The sequence below is a fragment of the Microtus oregoni genome, unplaced genomic scaffold (genome assembly GCF_018167655.1).
Source record: "Microtus oregoni isolate MIOR12 unplaced genomic scaffold, Mior012 000046F_ref0000063, whole genome shotgun sequence".
NCBI lineage: Eukaryota > Metazoa > Chordata > Mammalia > Rodentia > Cricetidae > Microtus > Microtus oregoni.
In genome coordinates this window covers 7,872,595-7,895,673 of record NW_024543220.1, presented here as the reverse complement: position 1 = coordinate 7,895,673, position 23,079 = coordinate 7,872,595, and the positions used below count along the sequence as shown (strand labels likewise).

The following is a 23,079-nucleotide window of genomic DNA, read 5'->3' as shown; positions in this document are numbered from 1 at the left end:
TTAATTTAACACATAGTCTGGTTTTTTAGAGGAGGCACAGTTATTGTCATAACTCCCTTCTTTCTCATCATTACCCTACACTTTGTCATTATTAATATCAAAAAAATTGAGACTATTTCATTTCCTAAGACCCCATACTGTGGTTTATAGCTAGTGCTTGGCTCAAGCTGGAGTCTTCACGACTACACTGCTTTCGTCTGAAGGGATTTACTACTTCAATGATTCTGGAAGCACCAAGAGTTACTTCTGAACTGGTCAAGAACTGCTTTGTGTTTGTCTGTACTTATTTTACATATCCCAAGTTTATTAGTTAAAGACAGCTTAATTTGCTCCATAAAATTCTGATGATACTGCATGTATGAAAAGAAATGAGTTAGGGTTAGAATTTACTTTAAGAGACTGCAAGTATCAATCCATTTATGTGAGTCTTTGCCTGGCTGTTGTTCTAAAGCTAAACAATTTTGGGTTAAAAATCGTGTTCATTTCATCTTTCTTAGGCTTAGATTAAGTCCAACATTTTTGCTAACCCCACCTACCTAGTAACAGTCATGGTATTTCACCTATTCTAGGTGTGACTTTAATGTCTCTCAGGTTGGAGGTGGCAAAGGAGGGTATGATTGACAGGCTGCTTGCTCATCATTAGGGGGGAGTACAGCATTTTCTCATTTTCCTTGATTAAAAAGGTTCTCTCAAGGAAGTAGGGGTATTTAAAACATTTTTCTTCACGAGTTTCCAACAGAATATTAAGAGTATAATCACTTATTTTTGGAATTTTTGTTCTTTGTACTATGTGTCATTGCTTTATTGTCCTATTGTGGTAAATATTAAAGCTAAAAAAAAAAGACTACGATGATTATGTAGCAGCTGATTTTGGAAATGAATGTCAATTTAAATTGGCTTCGCTGACATTTATTAGTAATTCAATTTTATTCTGTGTAATTGTGAGATTATAAATAATTCAAATTAGAGATGAAATATAGTCCTCAGACATCTCCAGATCATCTCCTGTACTTTTAGATATGTCAACCTGTCTTAGAAGCCAAAAACTCTATTGTCTTGTTACATAAATTCTAATCAATAAAGTGTTTTAAAAGCATTTCTTGTTTTCCTCATTCAGCTCACCATAAAGTTTCCTCTTGTAAAATCTATTTTCCCTTTTATTTTTGACATTTATCCCTAGTGTTCATAAGATGAACTTTGAAATAAAGTTTATAATGACTTCTCATGAAGTATAATCTGTATATCAGTCAATCAAACTTTAATTTTTATTTTCATTTGGAGAGGTGGATTTTCATGTAGATCAAAGTGGTTTGAAGTGTTTCTCATATGAAAAGATGGTGACTTTAATATTTCTTGTACCGTGTTAGTAGCATCTATTAGTGACATCTAACTATTAGTAATAGCTTTGGTCTATAAATATCAGATCATAAACTAACTCTAGAAAATATATGCCAAGGTATTTATTAACCAGCAGAAATTAAATGTTTTAAATGAACATGGATGATTTCCTGGGATCCTTTTTACACTTATTGTGGAAGAAGATGATGTTTCCATCATAATCTTATTATGAGTTCACTAAATTTGTAAAGATGAATCTCTGAGATCTGTGGGGTAGAGGACTTGCTTTAGCTAGAACCACTCCTGCCCCGAGTCTCTCCGTGATGAGGAAGAGTATGGTAGTTCACAGAGATGGCAGAGCTTCTAGTCTTGTCTCTCATCAGCTCCTAAGGCTCCATTTAAATATTTTCATAATGGTTTTTTCAACTAAATTCCCACTTGAAGAAAATATGTCCAATTCAAAAAAAAGTGGCATCTGACAAAATATTTTAATTAGAGAATAGATAGATTTTCCCCACAATACTATTATCACTAAGTTCTTCCCTGTGCAAGTTAGCATTTTTCTACCACACAAACAAAATATATTCAATCTGAAAAGGCTATGTTCTTTGTTTTCAACTGTCTGCCATTCTCTAAAAGACAGAAATATGGAGACAGTAAGGAGATCAATGGCTGCCAGGTAGGAGGAGTCAGAAGGGTAGACCTAAGGATGCTGATAAAGAAGAACAGGTCGGACAAGATCACTAAATATACTTAATGGGAGAAAAAACTTATCAGTAGTAAAATAACAACAATCAGCACAGACCCTCTGCATGCACCTTCCCTTGCAAGGTGACTACAGTCCATGAAAAATCACTGCCGTGGTTTGAAAATAAATTGTTCTCCATAGACTCCAGTTTGAACAACTGGTCCTTAGGTGGTAGGACCATTTGGAAAGGTTATGGAAACTTTAGGAGATGGACCCTTCCTGGAGAAGTCTGTCACTAGAGGTGAGCTTTGATGTTTATAGAATGGATCAGGCTTTGTCCTCCCTCTGTTTCCTGAATGTGCAAGAAATGTGACCAGACACCTTCCTGCTCCTGCTGCCGTGTCCCCACTGGCTTTTGTAAAGCCTTCTCCATGGTGATGGACTCCATCCCTCCAGACCTGCAAGGCAGAACAAACCTTTCCCCACACTTTTTTTTTTTGGTCTGAGTATTTTCTCAAAGCAACATATAAGAAATTAATAGAGCCATCAATACTTTTGTAGATGGTCATGTAGGAATCTGAGTTCTTCAAGAGGAGGGCAGGAAGCCAAGGTCCCTGCCCAGAAGGTGTCAGCCTGATCCTTCAAAGGCTGTTATGATAGTGTCAACGTTAATCTTCTCCTAACATTGACTTCAAAGGATAAGCATGGTCTGGGCATAGTGGACGCAAAACCACTGACACATTTCCAAATGAAGAGACCTCTCTTTAAAAAAAAGATAGGATGTTTTTACATCATTATTTTCCTTTTCCTCAACAAAGTTCTTAGTTTATTTTCCTTCTGTCTTTGTTTTTCCTCCAATATTTAAAATTTGCATGGGCATGCATATTTAAAATGTAACAAGGATTCGGTATGATCCTTGAAAATACTTTCTATATGAGAAATATATATGTGGATGACTCACAGTGGACATAATTTGTATGCTGCTAATTAGAATTTGACAAAATCATTCTTGACAATTTTCATAGGGGTTCTTGGAATTGTTTACAAGCTCAAATTCATCTGCAAAATATGCACTCAAAAATCCCACCCCAGGTCTCCCTGTGACTTCTTGTTCGCACCATGGAATTCCCATGCTCACTGTGGTATTCAGCTTTTGTGCACAGTAAGCTTGCTTGTTGAATTGATCTGCCTCCTTCTTGTCTATTCAACCCACTGCCCCATGCACCACTCCACAAATACAAGTCTAAGAAAACAATTTAGATATGGCATAAATATTGGAAACTTCAATATCCAGACTACAATCCACAGCTCCAGAGAAGCCAGGTAATACAGAGGACTGTAAGATTCACACATGGATTATCCTGGGAAGGGGAAATAGATGAGATCTCCTGGGTAAACTGGGGGCAGGGGGCATTAGAGGAGAGCGGACGAGGGATGAGAACTTGAGGGAATGGGATGTCTGAGTTAGGGGAGGAATGGACAGGGAGAGTAATGAAGGAGACATTTTGATAAAGAGAGCCGTTATGGGGTTAGGGAGAAACCTGGTGCTTTGAAAATTCCCAGGAATCCACAAGGAAGACCACAGCTAAGACTCCTAGCAATAGTGGGGAGGTACCCTGAACTGCCCTTCCCTTGTAATCAGATTGGTGACTACCCTAACTGTCATCATAGAACCCTCATCCAATAATTGATGGGAGCAGATGCAGAGATACACAGCTAAGTACCAGGCAGAGCTCCTGGGATACAGTCAAAAGAGGGAGAATGGATTAATAAGCAAGCGGGGGGGGGGGCAAGATAATCATGGGGAAACCCACAGAGACAGCTGATCTGAGCTCTTGGGAGCTCACGAACTCTGGATTGACAACTGAGGAGCCTGTACAGGATTGAACTAAGCCTTCTGCATGTGGGCAGTAGTTATGAAGTTTGGTCCGGCAGTGGGACCAGGATCTATTCTTGGTGCATGAGCTGGCATTTTGGAGCCCATTCCCTATGGTGGGCTTGCTCAGCCTTGATACAGGGGGCAGGTGCTTGGCCCTGCCTCAACTTAATGTGCCATGCTTTGTTGACTCCCCATGGGAGGCATTACCCTTTCTGACATGTGGATGGGGGGAGGTTGGGGGGAGAGGTGGGAGGAGCAAGAGGAGGGGAGGGAGGAGGAACTGTGGTTGGTATATTGAATAAAAAATAATTAAAAAGGAAAAAATATAAAACTTCACAAAATTCAATGGGCAAATTTAATATTCTTATTTTAAAGCTAGAGAAATAAAAGTGAAAAAAGTTAAATAATTTTTTTAAAGTCTCTGTGATGGTTATTATTATCAACTTGAGAGGATCTGGAGTCACCTAGGAGATGGGCCTATGGGTGTGCCGATGAAGATTTATCTTAAGTTAACCTATATGGAATGATCTGTTTTAATGGAAGGTGGGATCATTCCTTAGCAGGGGTGCTGGACAGTACGGAATGGAGAAAGGGAGCTGACTGCTGTCGAAGGATCCTCTCTGCTTCTTGACCAAGAATATACTGATGATCTGCTTCAAGCGCCTGCTGCTGTGACTTCCTGATATGATGGTCTGTGATCTAGAACTGTGAGCCATAATTAACCCTCCCTCCCTTACAGGGCATTTGTTAGAATATTTTATACGACAACAAGAAAAATAAATGAGGCAGTTATATAGCTCTATATAGTAGCTAGTAGAAGCCGTCTATTACTGTGGTTAATCCTGTGGAAAGTCTTGTAAATATTAGTTGTATAATTAGCAAATGGGTAGATGGATAAATGAAAAAAAAATTATCCTTGAAAAGTCTATTTCATAAATGATGATAGCATTAAGGTCCTTAGGAAATAGGAAAGCACCCATGTATACAGGAAGCTAACCAAACATCCTATAATAATCACAATAGAAAATACAAGTGTTTGCGATCTTCCAGATGCTCTCCTAGCTATGAAGACTCTTAGATAGTAGAGTCGAGGTGGTGTGACTTCTGAAGAGTGTGACAGCTGCGGCTACAGACCAAGAGTAGGAATGGTTGAACTCAGGCTGATGGCATCCTCCAGGAAGTAAGGTTATCTTGCTGAAACACTCACCAGTTTGGAGATATATATATATGCCACACCTAGCTGTCGCCACCACAGTGCCATTACCTCCTCCTCCTCTTCTTCTTCGATGTAGGTGCTGGGAATTGAACCCAGGTGTCCATGTTTGCAAAATAAGAACTTTACCAACTGCCCTATTGCTCCAGCTTTAACATGCTTTTTAATTTCATTCTGCAGCACGATTGATTGGGGGGGGGGTGTCAAAAGCATTCTGTTTCTTAGGTCATAAAACAAATCTCATAGAGCAGGCTAAGGCTAGGAAATAAAGTCTGACCTCTGAATGTTTTCTTGGATCACCCTTCTGTTTCTCTCAAGAAGAGCACATCATCTATTCCACTCAAGTCCATTTATCATTCAGTTAGTGGGCTCCATCTATTTCTGGAACCTGCAGCCTTCCGAAGAGCTGACATCTAAACGTAATATGATTCATCTCTCTCTCTTTCTCTGTGCTGTCATCAATAATACTTTGGGCTGTGGTCAAACCATATTGACACTTCGCTGACATCTTTCTGGGGTCCAATTACCTTCCTGTCAGGGTACAATCCATGAGGCGTCAGGAGGGTTCTATGCCATGCAAGCAAGTTGGCTCCCGAATATGCCAGAGACAGTATATTATATATCATCTTTTTGCTTCTTCCTGAAACTGGGAGAGGCATTTCCTCATCCTGTTGCCACAGGGTTTTAACTCAGTGCTGAGAGAAGCACGGGGCCTTGAGGGAACACAGATCTGCTGCGATCCTCTTCTTGCCTGGGTGATTCAGGCCGGTATTCCTCCCTCCACGTCCCAGTGTGGATCCTTAATGAGAGGACAGGAGCTGTTATCAGGGCTCCTAACACTGAAACAGACACACTGAAAAGCGTGTGCCCTTCTAAAAGGGCTTGGCTCTTTAGACTTTGCAGGGGTGTCGCCCTGCAAGGCAGCGCTGTAGTTTTGTGGTTTGGATGTATGAAGTCCTCCTCGGCTCCCATTCGGGAATGCTTGGATCCTAGTTGCTGGCACTGTTTGGAGAGATTGTCCATTACCAGAACAACCTTCCCCTTGTCAGAAAGAGCGTTTCTTCTGTAGTAGGATTGCCTCTGTTTCTCTTCATTTCACGCTTTATACGGGGAGGTCCTCTGCGGAAGTCTGCTACCTGGGTTTCTTTCCCCTTCCTTCCTCCACTGAACAGCCCGTTTTAAAATCCAAGGGAATAAGCACTGCATTTGTTTCTTTCTTTGGGGAGCAAGGGGAAGTGCTGGTGGTTCCAAGAGATTTTAATTTCTAGCACAGTATAGAGTTTCTAGATGATGGGAAAGGACTTCTGTGGCTTTCTGTTTCTGGACACATCAGGCAGATGTGTCTAGATTGCTCTTAGATTTGGGGTCAGAACATGAAACTTTCATATTCCCTGCCAAGTGTGTGAAGTGTGCATTTGGTGTAATGCGGTGGAGCCTTATCTGAGCAGTATTAGAGCACATTTCTCCATGGTGAACCATATTTAAATGCTCTATTGCCAAGAAGTCATCTTCATCTGTAGAGATGGGGCTATGTTAGGATTTCCTTTAAACAAATAGCAGGAAGAGTCAATGGACTTTTCCCTTTCCTTCCCCAATAAGGAGAGGCCATATTAATAAAGTGGTCTCACATTACTACTGAGCACACTAGGGCATGTTAGTCCTGTAGAGATGTTATCCAGGGGTGACGTTGTGACGTTGCATTCATAGACTGGGCAATAGTCCAGTGATAGTCTGTTCTAGGTCAAATGAGAAGGACAGCTATCTGCAGCAGAGTCTTGGAATTTCTTCCTAAAGAAAACCCATATTGGTAACATCAACAAGACAAGATAGAGTTCTTCTTTCTGTAGGAGTTAGGGCTTTCTGTGGGATTCAGGGATACTTTCTGTCCCTCTGGGGTCTGGAGGAGGCTTCAGAACTGCCCCTGGATGCACAGATGGCACAGGGAGGCCAATGACTGCAGAGGGCACCACTGGAACTTGGCAGGGCCTTGGAATTTGCTTTCTTCTGTAATCTCTAAGTATGGCTAATTTGGAGAGCAGTTTCTCACTTCTCCCAGTCTGACAATTTCATTAGTATCCAGTTTTCAATCTTGCTGAAGGTGTGGTCTGATTTAGTTTCCACTGCACAGGGGCTGAGTAAGAAACCTGACCTGGTTCATAAGAGCATCTATGATGGCCACAGACTGAAAGGCCAGGGGATGGGGCAGAAGAACAGGGTCTTACAAAGCACTATAAGCATCAGGATCACAATAGGACTTGGTACCTATGGCCAGAGCAGAAGGGATTGGGCAAATTCCTTCTTAACTTCCCAAAGGTACTACTGGTTGTGTGTGTGTGTGTGTGTGTGTGCACATACTCACATGTGCCTGGTGTGTGAGTGCTTCTTGATATAAACATCTTCAACTACAGATGTATGTTGAAAATTGCCTGATAAAATATAGAAAGACCTTTATGTCTACAAATATCTTCTTGGAATCTCTTGTCTATTTCACTGTATTGGCCATTTTTCTTATTGATAAAATATGATGTTTGTCAAAAGCAATCCAAGGTAGCCTGTAGAGGTGGTGGAACTGATACAAGTACTCTTCCAGAGGATATAGGTTCAATTCCCAGGACCCATGGTGATCCACTGCCCTCTTCTGGCCTTTGTGAACATCAAGCATACTTTTGATACACATACATATATGTAAGCAAAACACCCATACATGTTTTTTTATAAAAGCAAATAAAGGAAGGGTTAATATTGGTGCAGAGTTTGAGGGCACAGTCCACTGTGGCAAGGGACTGGCAGTAGGAGTGTGAGGAGGTGGTTATGCTGCATCTAGAGTCAAGAAGCAGAGAGTGAGGAATGCTGGTGCTGAGCTCACTTTCCACTTTTTACTCTGTCTAGGGCCCCAGTCCCTGGGATAATGACAACAACAGTTAGGATGGATCTTCCCAGCTCAATGAAACCAATCAGGAAGCTCATGTGCAGACTTTCCCAGAGGTTTGTCTCCTAGGTGATTTTAGATCCTCTCAAATTAATACTTCATATTCAACATCACATCCACCATGTGGTACCTACTTCAACACCATGGCCAAGAAAGGACCACTGTGAACTCTTACAACACTCTAAAGGTCACAGAATCAGCAAGTTAGAGGCTCAGGATTCAACAGTTAGAAATCATTCCTATCAATTTATCCTAAAGAATCCTTTTGTAAGATTAAAACAACAAGACATTTACATATGAATATCAAGAACACCATGTAGGTATATAAAAGTACCTAGCCAAAAAAAGAGTCATATACTCATGTTCACTGTGGAACTGTGGCTGTCCCAAACGTGTCTACAAATGAAGAAACAACTTAGATGTTCACCGCTGAGATAATGACTACGCTTGCATGGTCTACCCTCACAGCAGAGACTTGGACACGGTTATGAAAAGAAAAGAAGCTCTGATATCCATTACGAGATGCATGCACCTTGACAGCATTACCCTAAGTGAAAGAGGCCAGTCACAAGAAAACAGATATTTTATAATTTCTCTTATGAGAGGTGCATAGAGTGGTTGAAATCACAGAGACAGGAGGTAGAATGGTGGTTACCAGGGGCATTGAGGGGCTACTGTTTAACGGGCATGGCGTTTCAGCTTCATCCGATGAGAGGATTCTAAAGATGAGTGAAAGGTGGTGGCACAACAAAACTAATATACTTAATTATTATTTAATTAACATTTATAATGGCTCATATTTTTCTTCTTTATCATAATTAACAATGTGAAAGCACTTACATTTCTCTCATTCGCTATTTGTCTGTCTATCTATGTATCTAAGCACGAGGAGTTGTCTGTTTTGGGTTTGAATCTCTTCTTAGCTCTGTGTCCTGGTAAATTAACTCCTCTAGGACTTAATTTCCTCATCTATATGGTGACATGATTGTCCTCTATCCTAGGACAAATGTGCGGTTTAAATGACATGCTATATTTCAGTCACTGGAACCATGCCTGACACACAATGGCAGACTCCAGTAGCATCATCTGATCAAGGATGTAGATGGAACTGCACTCATAAATATTTCAGTTCATGTAAAAGGTATCTGAAAACTTTGCAGGGAAATGTCGGCCAAAGGATTAGATAAAGTCATTTATAAGCCATGAAAATGTATAATGAATACTTTTTGAAATATTCAAGAAACTCATGTGTAGGAAGCTGGGCCAAAGAAAAAGCAATTTGCTGCTTTGAAACATGGGGGAGACCCTTGGATGAAGTTCTGTCTGGGGAAGGCTGAGCATGGATTATTTCTAACCCAGAAAGCAAATGCCTGCTAGACAAGCAGATTCCATTCAGAAAGAACAAAACAGAATCAACTGGTTAGCAGCCTTCCTAGCATGGGGGTGGGAACTGCTTGCTAATTGTCCTGCAAAGACTGATCTGATGGCTTTTCACTTCACTTCCGTCCCACCATGCCTGCATCATCTTGGCCAGGATGCAATTGTGCAGAAATTCTACAATGAAAGCCACACAATGAGAGAAGGGTGCTCGAGCAAAGAACAATGCTCCTTCACCCATAATTCTGCTTCAGAATGGCTAATTTCAGAGGCAATGATCGTGCTCATTGAATTGGGCTGCATGAGACCAGGAATTACCCAGCAGTGGCTACTTAGCTGAGACCCATGCTCGCTTAATTAGGATTCTGGCACGGTAGGTGGGAATATTGACTATTGCTGTGCATAGTAAATCATAAATGTTAAATCGCATTCAATCCCAAAAATAACTGTGCAAAACTTCTCACAGCATAGATAATCAGGCAATTATGGGGATGGTTAGAGAACCTCCAGGCCATGGTGGCTTTGTTGTGAGACCTGTCCTGCTCTGACCAACAATAATCTCATTTATCTCAGCTCCATTTGTATGTCTCTTACGCTACTGGGTAAGAGTAAATGCTCACTATATTTATTAGTGTTAGACATAGAACATGTGGTCTATGGTTTAAATTTAGAATTTAAGATTTTCAAATAGCTGGTTAAAACCACAGCACCAACAACTTATCTGAGAGATAGAAACAATGGAGCTATCTTCACAATAGCATGTGTAAGTCCTAGCCTGGGAACAGGGGACGGGGTGTTTAGCCTTTTCGCTGCTCATTACGGTTCATTTTTCTGTCTCTTTTTATTCTGGAGTCCTAAATTATGCAATTTCAGAAGTTTGTAATGATTTTAGCTCAGTCTTGTATTTAAATAATAATAAAAATAGCTTATCTCATTGTAAATTTAAGAACATAGTCACCAATACACTTTAGGACCTTCATCTGATTCCATTTTGCTGATAACAAAGCTTAAGTCAGGGTCCAGTGAGATGGCTCAGGTGCTTGCCTCTTACATCTGAGGATCCAACTTTAATCCTTGGGATCCAAATAAAGGTAGAAAGAAAGAACTGTCTCCATAAAGCGTTCTCCACACATGTCACTCTATGCCATCATTACAGATAAATCATGTACACACACACATACACACCAGCAGCAGCAGCAGCAGCAGCAGCAGCAGCAGCAGCAGCAGCAGCAGCAGCAGCAGCAGTTGTAAAAATCAAATGTCTCAAGCTGACCTCAGAAGGCACAATGCTACAGCAATACTTCGTACTCATTTGAGTCTGTCCACTGGATGACAGAAGTCTTTGCTATTGAAGTAAGCCCGTGGGAAGAACTAGCTTTCTTTTAGGGCTGAAGTAAGTCTAAAATAGGGGCCAACAGGGCATTATTCTTACCTTATAATGCATTCAAAGTGATTTCCCACATGAGTTGTACTTGTAGGTACACACTTGTTTCTTTCCCCGAATCTCTCAGCAAAAGAAGTAACAGCAGTGACCACTAGAGGGCACAGAGGCTCACCTGAATACTGGTCCCCCACTCATAGCTCCTACTCAGGGAGGCAGCAGCACCCAAAGCCAGCTTTCCCATCTGTTTTGGGGGGACAGGCACCCAGACAGTGTTGCAAAGCATGTACTCGAACCCAGACCTTAGAAGCCATGGTCGGCAATGTTTCACTCCTGAAAAAACCTGTTTTGCTCATGTCCAACAGAGAGGGAGAGGAACAAGGACTTTGTGCATTCTGCAGAACTGCCTGCCTCTCAAGCCATTTCTGGGGGTGCTGGACTAGGAACCAAAACAAAACACTCCTCAATAATTCCTGATTTCTGAGCGTATCCATAACACCTGCTGGGAGAGGGCTAGAATCTTGCTTGAGACCTGCTGCAGAGCTAGGCAAGAGCCAGAAGGAACCACTTCCCAGAGAGGTTCATCTTCAATTATTCACTTGGAAGCATTGGAAAACACAATATGTACCATATAAAGCCACATAAAAGAATCTCATATGAGCTGGAGAGTTGTAGCAGTTGGTAAAGCAACTAAAGTGCTTACTTTGCAAGCACAGGGTCCTCAGTTTGGTCCCTAGACCTCTGTTGAAAAGTCAGAGGTAGCAGTGGTTATAAACACTTGTAATCTTAACATGGATGAGGCAGAGAGGTGAATCTAGCTAGCCATCTTGCTTAATCGACAAACTCTAGACCAATTTTGTCTCAAAATAAGGTGGACAGGCCGGGTGGTGGCGGCGCACGCCTTTAATCCCAGCACTCGGGAGGCAGAGGCAGGCGGATCTCTGTGAGTTCGAGACCAGCCTGGTCTACAAGAGCTAGTTCCAGGACAGGCTCCAAAACCACAGAGAAACCCTGTCTCGAAAAACCAAAAAAAAAATAAAAATAAAAAAAAAATAAGGTGGACAGTCATCCTGAGGAACATGACACCGAATGTGACACTGAATGTTGTCCTCTGCCCTCCACATACACATACATGCATATACTGAATTGCAAACATGTGTGTGTCTACACACACATCACATATACAGCACACATATACACCTGAACACAGATGCGCAGCTTCACACCATCCAGAGAATACCAAACGACGATGTATCCTTTACTATACAACCTATTAAATGTCTACTTTTCTGTAGTCCATTTAATTATATATATATATATATATATATGTATGTGTGTGTGTGTGTGTGTGTGTGTTTTCTTTTGTTTTCTTTTTCTTTTTTGTTTTTTTTCTGGTTAAGTCTGTTTTATTTGTTGATATAATTTTTTTCTTTTTTTATTTATTTATTAAAGATTTCTGCCTCCTCCCCTCCACCACCTCCCATATCCCTCCCCCTCCCCCAATCAATGCAGATTAAAGAAAGCGTTTTCACAGTAAGTGTTTCACCTGTGATTTATTTTTAGTATACTGACAACAGATCAGGTGGTTGGGAGGTTAGAATCTCCCAAGGCAGCCCAGCTTCAAGTTAAGTTCTCTCTACTGCTTCTGAGTGTTATGAAAGAGGATTCCAGAAACACTTCTACTGACTTCAGATCTTTAAAGCATCTACTCAGGGACCCTTTGCCTAGTGTATTAATGGGCTAAGCCTGAAATCTTTATCTCTGTGGCACAGAGCATTTGATAATTTCTTTTATAAATGTATTCCATTTTTCAATTTGCTCAAAAGACAAGTATCTTATGCCACATGTCATTAAGTGAACTCTACAGAAGCAAAGTGGTGGTAAGGGTGTCCTAGTTGCTATTTAGTCACAAGGGAACAAGGCACCAGCAGTGACCCGGGCTCTGAGTATCTAAAATGCTACAGTTTATCCAACGCCTGTTGAGGAGGTGTGCCATAAATGATAGAGCAAGTTTAACCATAGAAAGCTTTCTGTTCTGTGACCTGGATTCAGTTTTATTCTTTGGAAGGTCTCAGGGGCAAATGCATTTCTCTAGAGTCTATACTTGTTCCCTGAAATCCCACTAATGCTACATTCTGGATTTGGTTGCAGATATTAGGTTACTGGATCCCTTTTAATATTCCTAAAGCTGAACTCATTGTCTCTGAGTCCACTCAGACTACTCGGTCTCTACGGCTTGCGGCCCTCCATTTCTAGGAGTGCAAACAGCAAGCCTGCACGGACTCCTCTTTTGCTCTCATGGTGATAAACACCAGGCCTCGGTAGCTACCCACTCCCAAACTCTCTTACATATCCTGTCATTTCAATGGTCCTTCCAACCTGTGCCTCACGCCCTTGAGAGTGTGTAAGGACTGTGGTGGTTGAATGAGAATGCCCCCCATCATCTCTGCCCTTTGAATACGTGGTTCCCAGTTGTGGAGCTCTTGGAGGAGGCTTAGGAGGTGTGGCCTTCTTGAAAGAAGTACCTCACCGTGGGCAGCCTTTGAGGTTTCATTCTCTCTGGTTCCTGCTTGTAGTTTACAATGTAAGTTCTCAGCCTTCTTTTCCAGCTGCAATGCCTGCTTGTTGCTGTACTGACAGACTCTTCTCCCTCTGGAACTTTCAGCCAAAACAAATCCTCCCTTCTGTGAGTTGCCTTGGTCATGGTTTTTTATTACACTAATAGAAAAGCAACTAATAAAAAGACATTTTTTGGTACAATTTTTCTGATTCCTTCTTTCCGTCACACACTTCCTGATGGCAATCTGAACAGAACTGCCTGGCTAAGCTCCAGTCACATGATACTACCACTGTACTGACAGTCTTGCTCATTTATGCTTCCCCTTCAAGAACATCAAACCAGACAACGCCTACTTCTCATTTGAGCATGCCACTTTTTCTCTGAGGACATTCTTGACTCTTCCCTTCTTTCTCTCAGCAAGTGTTGAAATTTCTCCCCCTAGGAAGTTGTATGCTACACATCTTCTTCCAAGCAGACTCTGTTTTGGTGGCCACATGTCTAGGCCTTTTTCTACAACTGGTTAGTAAGTTGTCTGTGGATGAAGGGCATGTTCTATTGTCAATCGTCCCGTTGCACACAGCATGATGTCTAGAAACAAGGAGGTTTACTTGGAGGCATGCCCTAGATTTTCCTCCCACTGCCCTTTTCCATGCTCCTATGAGGTAGGGGAAGAAGAATTGAATAGCGATGATGGTAACAGTATTCTGGCTGTGCCAAGTCAACCTCCTGAAGTGCCCGGGAATTAGAGCAGAAGAGACAAGTGGATGAGAGAGTCTTCTAAGCCTGCTGACATATAACCAGTATAAAGTACAAATGAGTCAGGGCAGAGTTTCCTGTTGGTGCCACTTGCTGTTTCATCCCCAGTACCTGGCAGAATCTCTGTTATGTAACTTTTCAAGTGATATTTGCTGACTACACAACAGATGGATGGACTGACAGAATGAAAGAAAGATTGACCTTACTGCCCATGCACTTCCCATTTTCAGCTTCCAGTCTCTGCAGCATGTGTATGTGTAAGAATAGATGTGCTCTTCAGGCAGAGCTGAAAATTAGCTATTAGAGTTTTTCTTTCACAACCAGCTACAGATAAAACATAAAGAGGGACTGGAGAGATTGCCCAGTGGTTTGGGAACACTTGCTATTCTTGCAGAGGATCCAGGTTCAATTGCCAACACCTGAAATGGATGGGTTATAATTGCCTCTAGCTTCAGCTCTAGAAGATCTGATCCCTTTTTCTGGCCTCTGATAATTCTACACACAAGTGATCTTAAAAAAATAGAACATAATGATAACTACTTATGTTTGAAATTAGTAACACCCATAGATTCTAAGTTACTTAAATAAATAGGATATATATATATATATATATACACATACATGTATGTGTGCATATATAGGATATATGTCTATTGTATATCATATATACACATATATATCCTGTATATACACATGTGTGTATATATATACAATATATATTTGTTTTTATTTACTAAAAGAAATAAAATCCTTGTTAAGTCTTTAGGCCTCCTGCCTGAAAATCCTATCATTTTTGTATTTTAAAGATTAGAAAAAAAATTAGTTATTGAGTAACAGGTAGAAAGAATTTATTTTGTACATCATTCTTACAGATGGTAACTCCATCTGATGGACTTGGGGAACCTAGGCTTGGTTACCAGAGAGATTCAGGGTCCTGCTTCCTGTAGCTATGTAGAGCAGGAATGGGCAGGAGGCTCCAACACTGTCTGACCTGGTGGAGGTGGGCTAGGCTTTTTCTTCTGGTTTATATTCTTCCAGATAAGCCTGGCCCTCTCTTCTTTTTCCAGAGAAGTACACTAATTCTATCTTTATCTGTGATGGATACCGCCATAGTCACTCACTGTAAAGCAGACAAAAGCCAGTGGAGGGATGAAAACAATCCCACATAGATCTTTCTTGGACTGATTTGTATCACGGTTGTAAACAATTCGGCGTATGATGGCAAAGGAGACAGACAGGCACTTGTGGACAAGGAGAACAAAGAATCCTTTCCCTTTCTTTCCTTTTCCTTCCTCATTTTGTTTCTGGTCTATGTGCTAAAGCAAACATCCTGGGAGCTGAAAGCCTTATGCAGACATTTGCCTCCTCTCTTTTTTTTCCTCAGGTATCTGCACCTTGCATTCTGCCCTCCATCCTTGCAGGGCACATGCTATAATGTAAATCAGCGCTGCCAACATGACTCATTATTTCCCTCTCGGAATGGAGTATGAACACGTCAATTATGTGTCAGCCAGCTTCCCAATGTGCACCCTTGTCGCGCTGACCTCACTCTGCTTTTGTATTGCCAGGGTACTCCTGACAGTTGTCCACTGAGTTAGCTCCCCACATTTCTCTCTGATTATCTTCTCACGTTAACACCTTCCCAGACTTCCCTTTTATTAGCCCTCCTGACTCGCAGACTCAGGGAGGCTGCACTCCGGGGCACTCACCACTGCTTGTAGTCCGCATCACAGTTGCAGTAGTACTTGGGGTCTGTGCAGTTGCGCTCGATGCCGCAGGCACACTTCTGAATCCCAGGCTCTGAGCCTCCCCAGTAGTAGTGCTTCTCATTGGCTTTGCCAACCCACCACGTGTAAGGACTTCCATCTGCAAGGAAGGGGAAAAGCACAGTGAGAGAGGGGCCTAAATTGCATCCTTATAAACTCACCCTTGTTCTCTCATCTTAGGAACTATAGCAGTTTCTGATAGACTGAATGCCACATGCCCATCTTTAACGTAAAATTCGTTTAATAATAGGAACATTTAATTCGAACATCAGACAGAACGTCAAAGTTCAAGTTTCTTCTTTCTCTTCATACATCTCGGTGGACAAAAGCTTTGACATTCAAGCTTCTATAACTTAGGTATTAATTCAGGGAATGGGAATTCTAGATGGCGTCAGGCTGCATTGAAGGCATATGAACCATTCTGCAATATACAGCTAACTCCATAGATGATTTTGCTCTTCTGAGGACTGATAGAAGTATGGAGATAAAAGATGGTTAGAGTTAAGTGTGGGCTTTGCCATGTCTTAAGTTTGACTTCTTAGTTTTATTTATAAAGAGCTTCGGTATAGACAGGCTAAATCCTTCTTATTAGCCAGGAGATTTATGCCTCACATCAAAAGTCTGACACCATATCATACCACACTAGCTATCTGTTATGAAGTCATCTCTCTGTGTCCATAGCTTCTATGTCCACACAATCAGCAAGCTGGGAATCAAAACAAACATACGCAGACCTCTCATAGTGATTCCTTCAGTTACAGTGTGCAAGAACTATTTACACAGCGTTTACCTTACATTAGCTATTAAAGTTGATCTAGAGATGATGCAACATATTGGAGAAGATGTGGGTACATTGGTTATACAAAGTGTTACCCCATGTGATATGAGGAAGCTGAGTATCTTGTCTACAGATGTTGGGATGTGCAGGAACTCCCGGATCCAAATCCCCTATCCATTCCATTCATTTATTTATCCCTTTAGCTGGTCATCAAAACTCATTGTGTTCTGATTATGTGCTAAACAGAAGAACAACAGAGGAGAAATGCAGGTTGCAGGGAATGGGGAGACAGATGTATGAGTGCTGTGAGCGTGGGAGGGGGTGTGAGGTAAAGGACATGGTGAATGCTTTCTCTGAGCTGTGTCTCGTAGGTTGATTTGATCTAAGTGAACCGAAACATAAGCGGAAAGGAGTCCTATATAAAGGGAACAGTAAGCAACAATTCATACAGAAGAGTTTTATATGCAGTGTGTATGCAGAAGCAAGCATGTGGGGCTGGAGAGATGGCTCAGTGGTAAAGAGCATTGCCTGCTCTTCCAAAGGTCATGAGTTCAACTCCCAGCAACCACATGGTGGCTCACAACCATCTGTAATGAGGTCTGGTGCCCTCTTCTGGCCAGCAGGCATACACACAGAATATTGTATACATAATAAATAAATATTTTTAAAAAAAGAAGCAAGCATGTGGTACTAAGTAGGGCTGGGGAGAAGAGTTGGGGAGTGTAGCAGCAGAACACAGTATTAGATAGCAAATGAGGGCTGAGCTGGAAAATCTTTGTCCAAAGGAGAAATTATTTCACACTGACTACTTCTTGCCTTTTAGGGCTACTTTCCTCCAGCTTATGAAGCCTGAACTTTATCCTGAAATAATAGGAGGCCACAGGAGGATTTGGAGCAGGGAATCATTACTGTTCAATTTGGGTTTTAACAATATAGAGTAAGATAAAAGATGAATTTCTATGTGATGATATCAGGGAGGAGAGGCTTTAAGGTCTCTTGATAATGGAAGAGATAATTAATAATGTGAAACTAGGAGAGGATAAAGAAAACAGAGAACATCTGGGATAGCTGGGGTAGATGGAATTTAGGAGAGGAGGGGGTTAGGAGGCACTGTGAACTCACTCTGGGCTTCTGGTCTAGGAAACTAAGAGAATACTAGCATGCTCTATTTGGGGAGATGATGTGAGATTCCCCTCTGTATGCTGTGAATATGTTTTATTACCATTGGTTAACAAAGAAATTGTTTTGGCCAATGACTTAGCAGAGTAAAGCCAGGTGGGAAATCAGAACAGAGAGAGAGAGAGAGAGAGAGAGAGAGAGAGAGAGAGAGGGCAGAGTCAAAGAGACACCATGTAGCTGTTGAAGGAGACTGATGCTGGACCATTATTAGTAAGTTACAGCCTCAAGCCAATAAACAGATTAATAGAAATGGATTAATTTTAGATCTAAGAGTTAAGAAGAAGCCTGAGCTAATAGGCCAAGTGTTATAATTAATACAGTTTCTGTGTGATTATTTGGGTCTGGACAGCAGGGAAATGAACGAACAGCATCTGTCTACAGGAAGACATTTTCAGTTCAACAAAAGTTGAAAAATAAGATGACAAGTCTGGCACATCCTCCAGGCAATCAGATGCAGACATCCAGCCCCAGGAGCATTTCCTGAGCTGAAAGTCTTGTTTCAGCATCCATTAGGGCAAGCTGGAAAATACTGGGAGAGGCAGAGACACCCGTGGGATCTTTAAGACTACAACAGCATCACAAATGGTGCTGGAATTCCGCAGGAGGCTGCCAGAGAAGTGGAAGGAAAATGAATCCACTCTAAGAGAATGCCAGCAAGAACAGCCTGGAGGTAGAAAGGATGAGAAGAGGGACTGAGAAGATGCTGGCCATGGGGCCTTTTTCTTCCATTTCATGTGCTGAGAGCACTTAGGATGAATCCTCCTTTCTTAACAAAGTGTCTAAGTGTTTGAAACAGCATGCTAGTCTTAACTACTGTGCTATCCAGAAATGTTCTAGAACCCATTCCCCTTGTTTAATGGAAACTTTTATTTATTAGCAATAGTTCTGTTTCCTCTATTCCTAGTGCCACTGACATCCATTCTCTTTGATTCTCTGATTTTGCTCTTTTAGGATCCTGACACAATTGCATTCAGCATGCATGTCTGTGTACAATGCAATTTCCTTTCTGCTTTCTCTTCCTGTCAGTCTTTATCCTATTTTATTGCTTCTATACTGAAATAACAGTATTCCTGGAAAGGAAGGAAAAATCTACAAGAGGTAAGAATGTGGAAGAATTTTGGGGATATGCTAAGAGGACAGATGGACCTTAGAATAAACTAGGAATAACAAAATTAATGGAGATAGGGCCAGCCAGTAAGCCAAAGAGGGAATCCATTAAAATCTCTGGGCCTGTGGGTGAAATTCCATTATAAGAATCTACCTCCACCTGTCCTTTCAGGACACTAAGTACATGCACACTTGTGTCTGTCAGTGCTCTGAAGGAAGACGTGGGAAAGCCTTGCATTCTTCAGTTACCGACTGGGTAATCGTAACATCTAGGTAAATAATATCATAGTAATCATGATGCTGTAATGCACATACTTCTGTGATGGCAAGTGGGATGCTGTATTAGTTTTCCTCAAGAGCAGATTTGTTAAAATGCAGGCTGTTTAAAGCCACTGAAAGTGGTTCTGGATTCAGGGTCATGCTCTGAGTCCTGAGGGAATCAACACTCTAACTTGAAAAGGAACGAGGTGGATGTTCTGTTCCATATAAGTACCCAGATTTCTCTTAATTTAGAAAGTTTACTGTTTTCCATATTATGATCGTTATGGGAAACTTAAGAACTTGATTTGGTAGGTATCTGATAAAGATTTCCCTTCTGTTTCAAAGGGAGAGAGAAGCCAACTTTCTGAGCTGAGGGGCCAATCTGTAGCTGTATCCTCCCTAGAGGGGCCCTGTCTCAGCAGAGAAGCCATTTTGTTTTGAACTCTGTACTCAAATGATTTTGCTTCAGGGTCTCTTCTCTTTCTGTCAGGGTCAGCGGAAAGTACCAGAGTTTTGACACTTCCTAATGTCAAAGCCATGGCCCACGATACAAAATTGTTTTCCTTCTGTAACGTCCAGTTCCTTTTGTAAAGGTTTGCAAAGTGTGCTTTATGGGAACTATCTAATCTATCCCAGGAAACGTGCAGGTTATTTGTCCTTTGAGCTGTCACAGGTCTTCTGGAGTCTGTCTCTGGCTGTGTGACAGTGGAAAGGGGACTCTGAGAAGATACTGTGTTGGCTGTGCATTGGAACTGTTGAAGAAATCTGCCTGCAGAGATCCATTGTCTGATGAGAATTTCAGTACTGTGGAGAGGTTGGAACATTGCAGGTCCACAGGCTTATGTTGGTCTTAGTTCTGGCTCTCTGAACTAGCCATTCCATGCCATCCTCTGAGTCAAAACCAACGTCTTGTGACAACAGATCAAATATTTTAGAATCTATTGACATATTAGGCAACCAGGACTACCAATCCACAAGCCAAGTATGTCCTCAGATAGCATCTTAGGCTTACAAGAAAGGCTTCCCTCATGATGTACCTGCCTCTCTCATGTACCCACCAATGCATTTTAAATTTGCCTTATTTCTGTCAAACTATAAAAACTTCATAAAACTTCTTCCACATTGGGACATGGAAATTGGGGTAACCCAAATCTGTGTTTCAAAGCCCTGGTCACTCACAATGACTCCAGCATAAGCTATCTTTTATTCCCTTTAAGAAGAAAGCTGTGGTTTTTGTGTTGACAGCAGGAAGCAGGAAAAAATAGATAGTAATGGGCTGACTTGCAAAAGGCACATGGGTCAAACTTCCTCCTAGCCAGATAAGAAACTTTACTTCCTTAGCTATCGAATCCAATTTGAGTATTTCATTGTTTAGCTGACTAATGATAAATGGTTTCTCCCCCAGTAAATTTTGGTTAGTGTCATTGTTTTAGAAAACTAGGAGGTGCAATACTTTCTGGCTGGGGGGCAGGGATAAAATAGACCCAAATAGAAGTGGAGTTAATAGACCAACCAAGAGGAACAACTTATTCAGTCCATGCCAAAAACGCTTAGGAAAAGAATTCTATACCTGAGACCCTCAGTTTCATGTCTACTTTTTCCAGTGGCCAATTGAAACAACTCCACACCTTGTCTTTCTTGTCATTTCAGACAATTATAGAAACTCACATGACCCAAGAGCTATGGTTCAATATCCTTTGTGAAAATCAGAACAATGTCAACAAAAGGAGCAAGACAGCATTCAGCCTCACCTTCGGAAGGAGACTATGAGAGTGGAAGAAGAGGGACAGCTGGCTCCTGGCAGCGTCTGCAGGGGTTGCCCAGACACTGGGGAAAGGAAGTTTCATTGTCAGGTTTGCTTTAGATGCACAGCAAGAACTCTCAGGTCTGCATAAAAGACTGGCTCTGTACCAGTGGAGTGAGTGTGTGTGTGTGTGTGTGTGTGTGTGTGTGTGTTGTGTGGTTCTGTAGGTAGATGTGCATTTTACATGCCTGTATTTGTGCCTGTGTGTACATCTGTATCCACAGGCCAGAGGTCAAATTTGGGTGCCATTCTGTAGGTGTTCACATCTTGTTTGTGAGTCAAGGTCTCTCACTAGCCCTGAACTCATCATGGAAGCTTACATCATGTCAAGGTCTCTCGCTAGCCCCGAACTCATCCTGGAAGCTAGTTAGCAAGCATCCCAGGGTTTCCAGCTTCCTAGCACTGGGATTACTGTCCTGCCTAACTGTTCTTGAGTGAAATTTGTTCTGGGGACCAAATTCATATTTGCATGCTTGCAGGGTAAGCATTTTGGCAACTGCCCCTCCCTCCCACCCCCAGTTTTGTAAGGAAGAGCCTCATTTCAACGAAAGGAACGAGTCTTACTGGACAGCAGGATACAAAGAGAAAGTTCTATAGTGGTATTTCCTCTGTTTAGCCTGAATGAAACGGCATACCAGGGATCAGGGGAGAGTATGAGAGGGACTTGGCTATCAAGCCTCTTTTCCCTTCTCTGTTGCTCAAACCACAGTACTTCTGACTGGATAACTAATGCTTCAGGTGAGAAAAATGCAAAGTTGATATTACTGCATTCTCTTTCCAAGAAGAATAAATCAAGTCCCCACAAAGCACATGACTTTTGGCACGAGCAAACCAACAAACAAATTGGCAATAAGACAAACCAATTCGGGGGAGGGAAATGGGAGGCTGGGAGGAGGAGGAAATTTGTTTTTTTTTTTTTCTCTTTTCTCAATAAAAAACAAGTTAAAAAAAAAAGACAAACCAATTCCTGGGCAAAAAGGAAATTGCGCGTTTTGTTATTCATACCGGCTAATTTGGTTTTAAATCACAATAACAAAAATAAATGATTAATTTTGTATATATTTCATATTTAGCAAGGGAAGAGTGGTTCAATTTTATCTTTGAGCAAAGAACTGCTTCATTCCAATGCTATCCTAATGAAATGCTATTTTTTTTCTTTACAAACCATTGCTTGCCTATTAATTGGCTTTGGGGGGAAAACAGTTAAAAGCAATCAAAGTGAAAAGATGAGAATATGAAGTGGTAAGAAATGAAATAAATTATCCAAGAGTTCAGAGACTTGTCTATGAAGATTCTAGTTAACTGTGTCACTGTACTCAGATGCCACAGTCTAGGTTAGTGAGACACTAGGTTGTCAAGGTGAGGCACAGTGAATTAAATCAGGCAGGAATGAAGTCTAATCACTCTGCTGTTTGAATCCACTTCAGATCAAATTGCATCACAGCAGAGAGTTTCTTATAAGCTGGATGAAGCTAGAGAGAGAGAGAAAAGAGGGCACTTAAAGACTTAAGTCTACTTAAGACTACTATTCTTGCTAATAACAAATTGTTGCAGAAGTGCCAGAGCCAATGCATGGAGACACCTGAAAATACAGTCTGTACACGGGTTTTCCGGAGTGTGTTCTTTAGAATAGAGGTCTGTGCTATGTGTAACTTACATAGTAAGTTGTGCTATAAGCTTACTTGAGTCTTGTTTGTATGTGCTCAAACAAGACTCAAGTTTGTGTCTGGGACATCTAATGAGTTTCATTCGTCCACTTCTAGAAGATATGCAAAGCAATACCCCAAAACTTCATAGTTCCCTAAATGTTTAACTATTTCCAGATTATTTATGGACTCACAGGAGACTTTTTTAATTTAATTTTTATTGTTTTTATTGAGCTATATGTTTTTCTCTCCTCCCCTCCCTTCCACCCTTTCCCATGGTCTCCATGCTCCCAATTTACTCAGGAGATCTTGTCTTTTTCTACTTTTCATGTAAATTAGATCCATGTATGTCACTCTTAAGGATCTCATTGCTGTCTAGATTCTCTGGGATTGTGAAATGTAAGCTGTTTTTTCTTT

At 41.3% G+C, this 23,079-nt stretch overlaps 1 protein-coding gene across 2 annotated transcripts in view; it reads right to left on the bottom strand.

Annotated features, from left to right (window-relative positions):
- Positions 1 to 23,079, bottom strand: part of Cntnap2 (contactin associated protein 2) — a 2,078,180-nt gene that overhangs the window by 501,085 nt on the left and 1,554,016 nt on the right. For both annotated transcript variants that reach the window (XR_005972587.1, XM_041635058.1), the window contains exon 14: positions 15,831 to 15,987. Coding sequence is in view for 1 of the 2 variants with exons in the window: in XM_041635058.1 (XP_041490992.1) it covers positions 15,831 to 15,987 (157 nt within the window). In the remaining variant the exon portion in view is untranslated. The remainder of the gene's footprint in view (positions 1 to 15,830; positions 15,988 to 23,079) is intronic.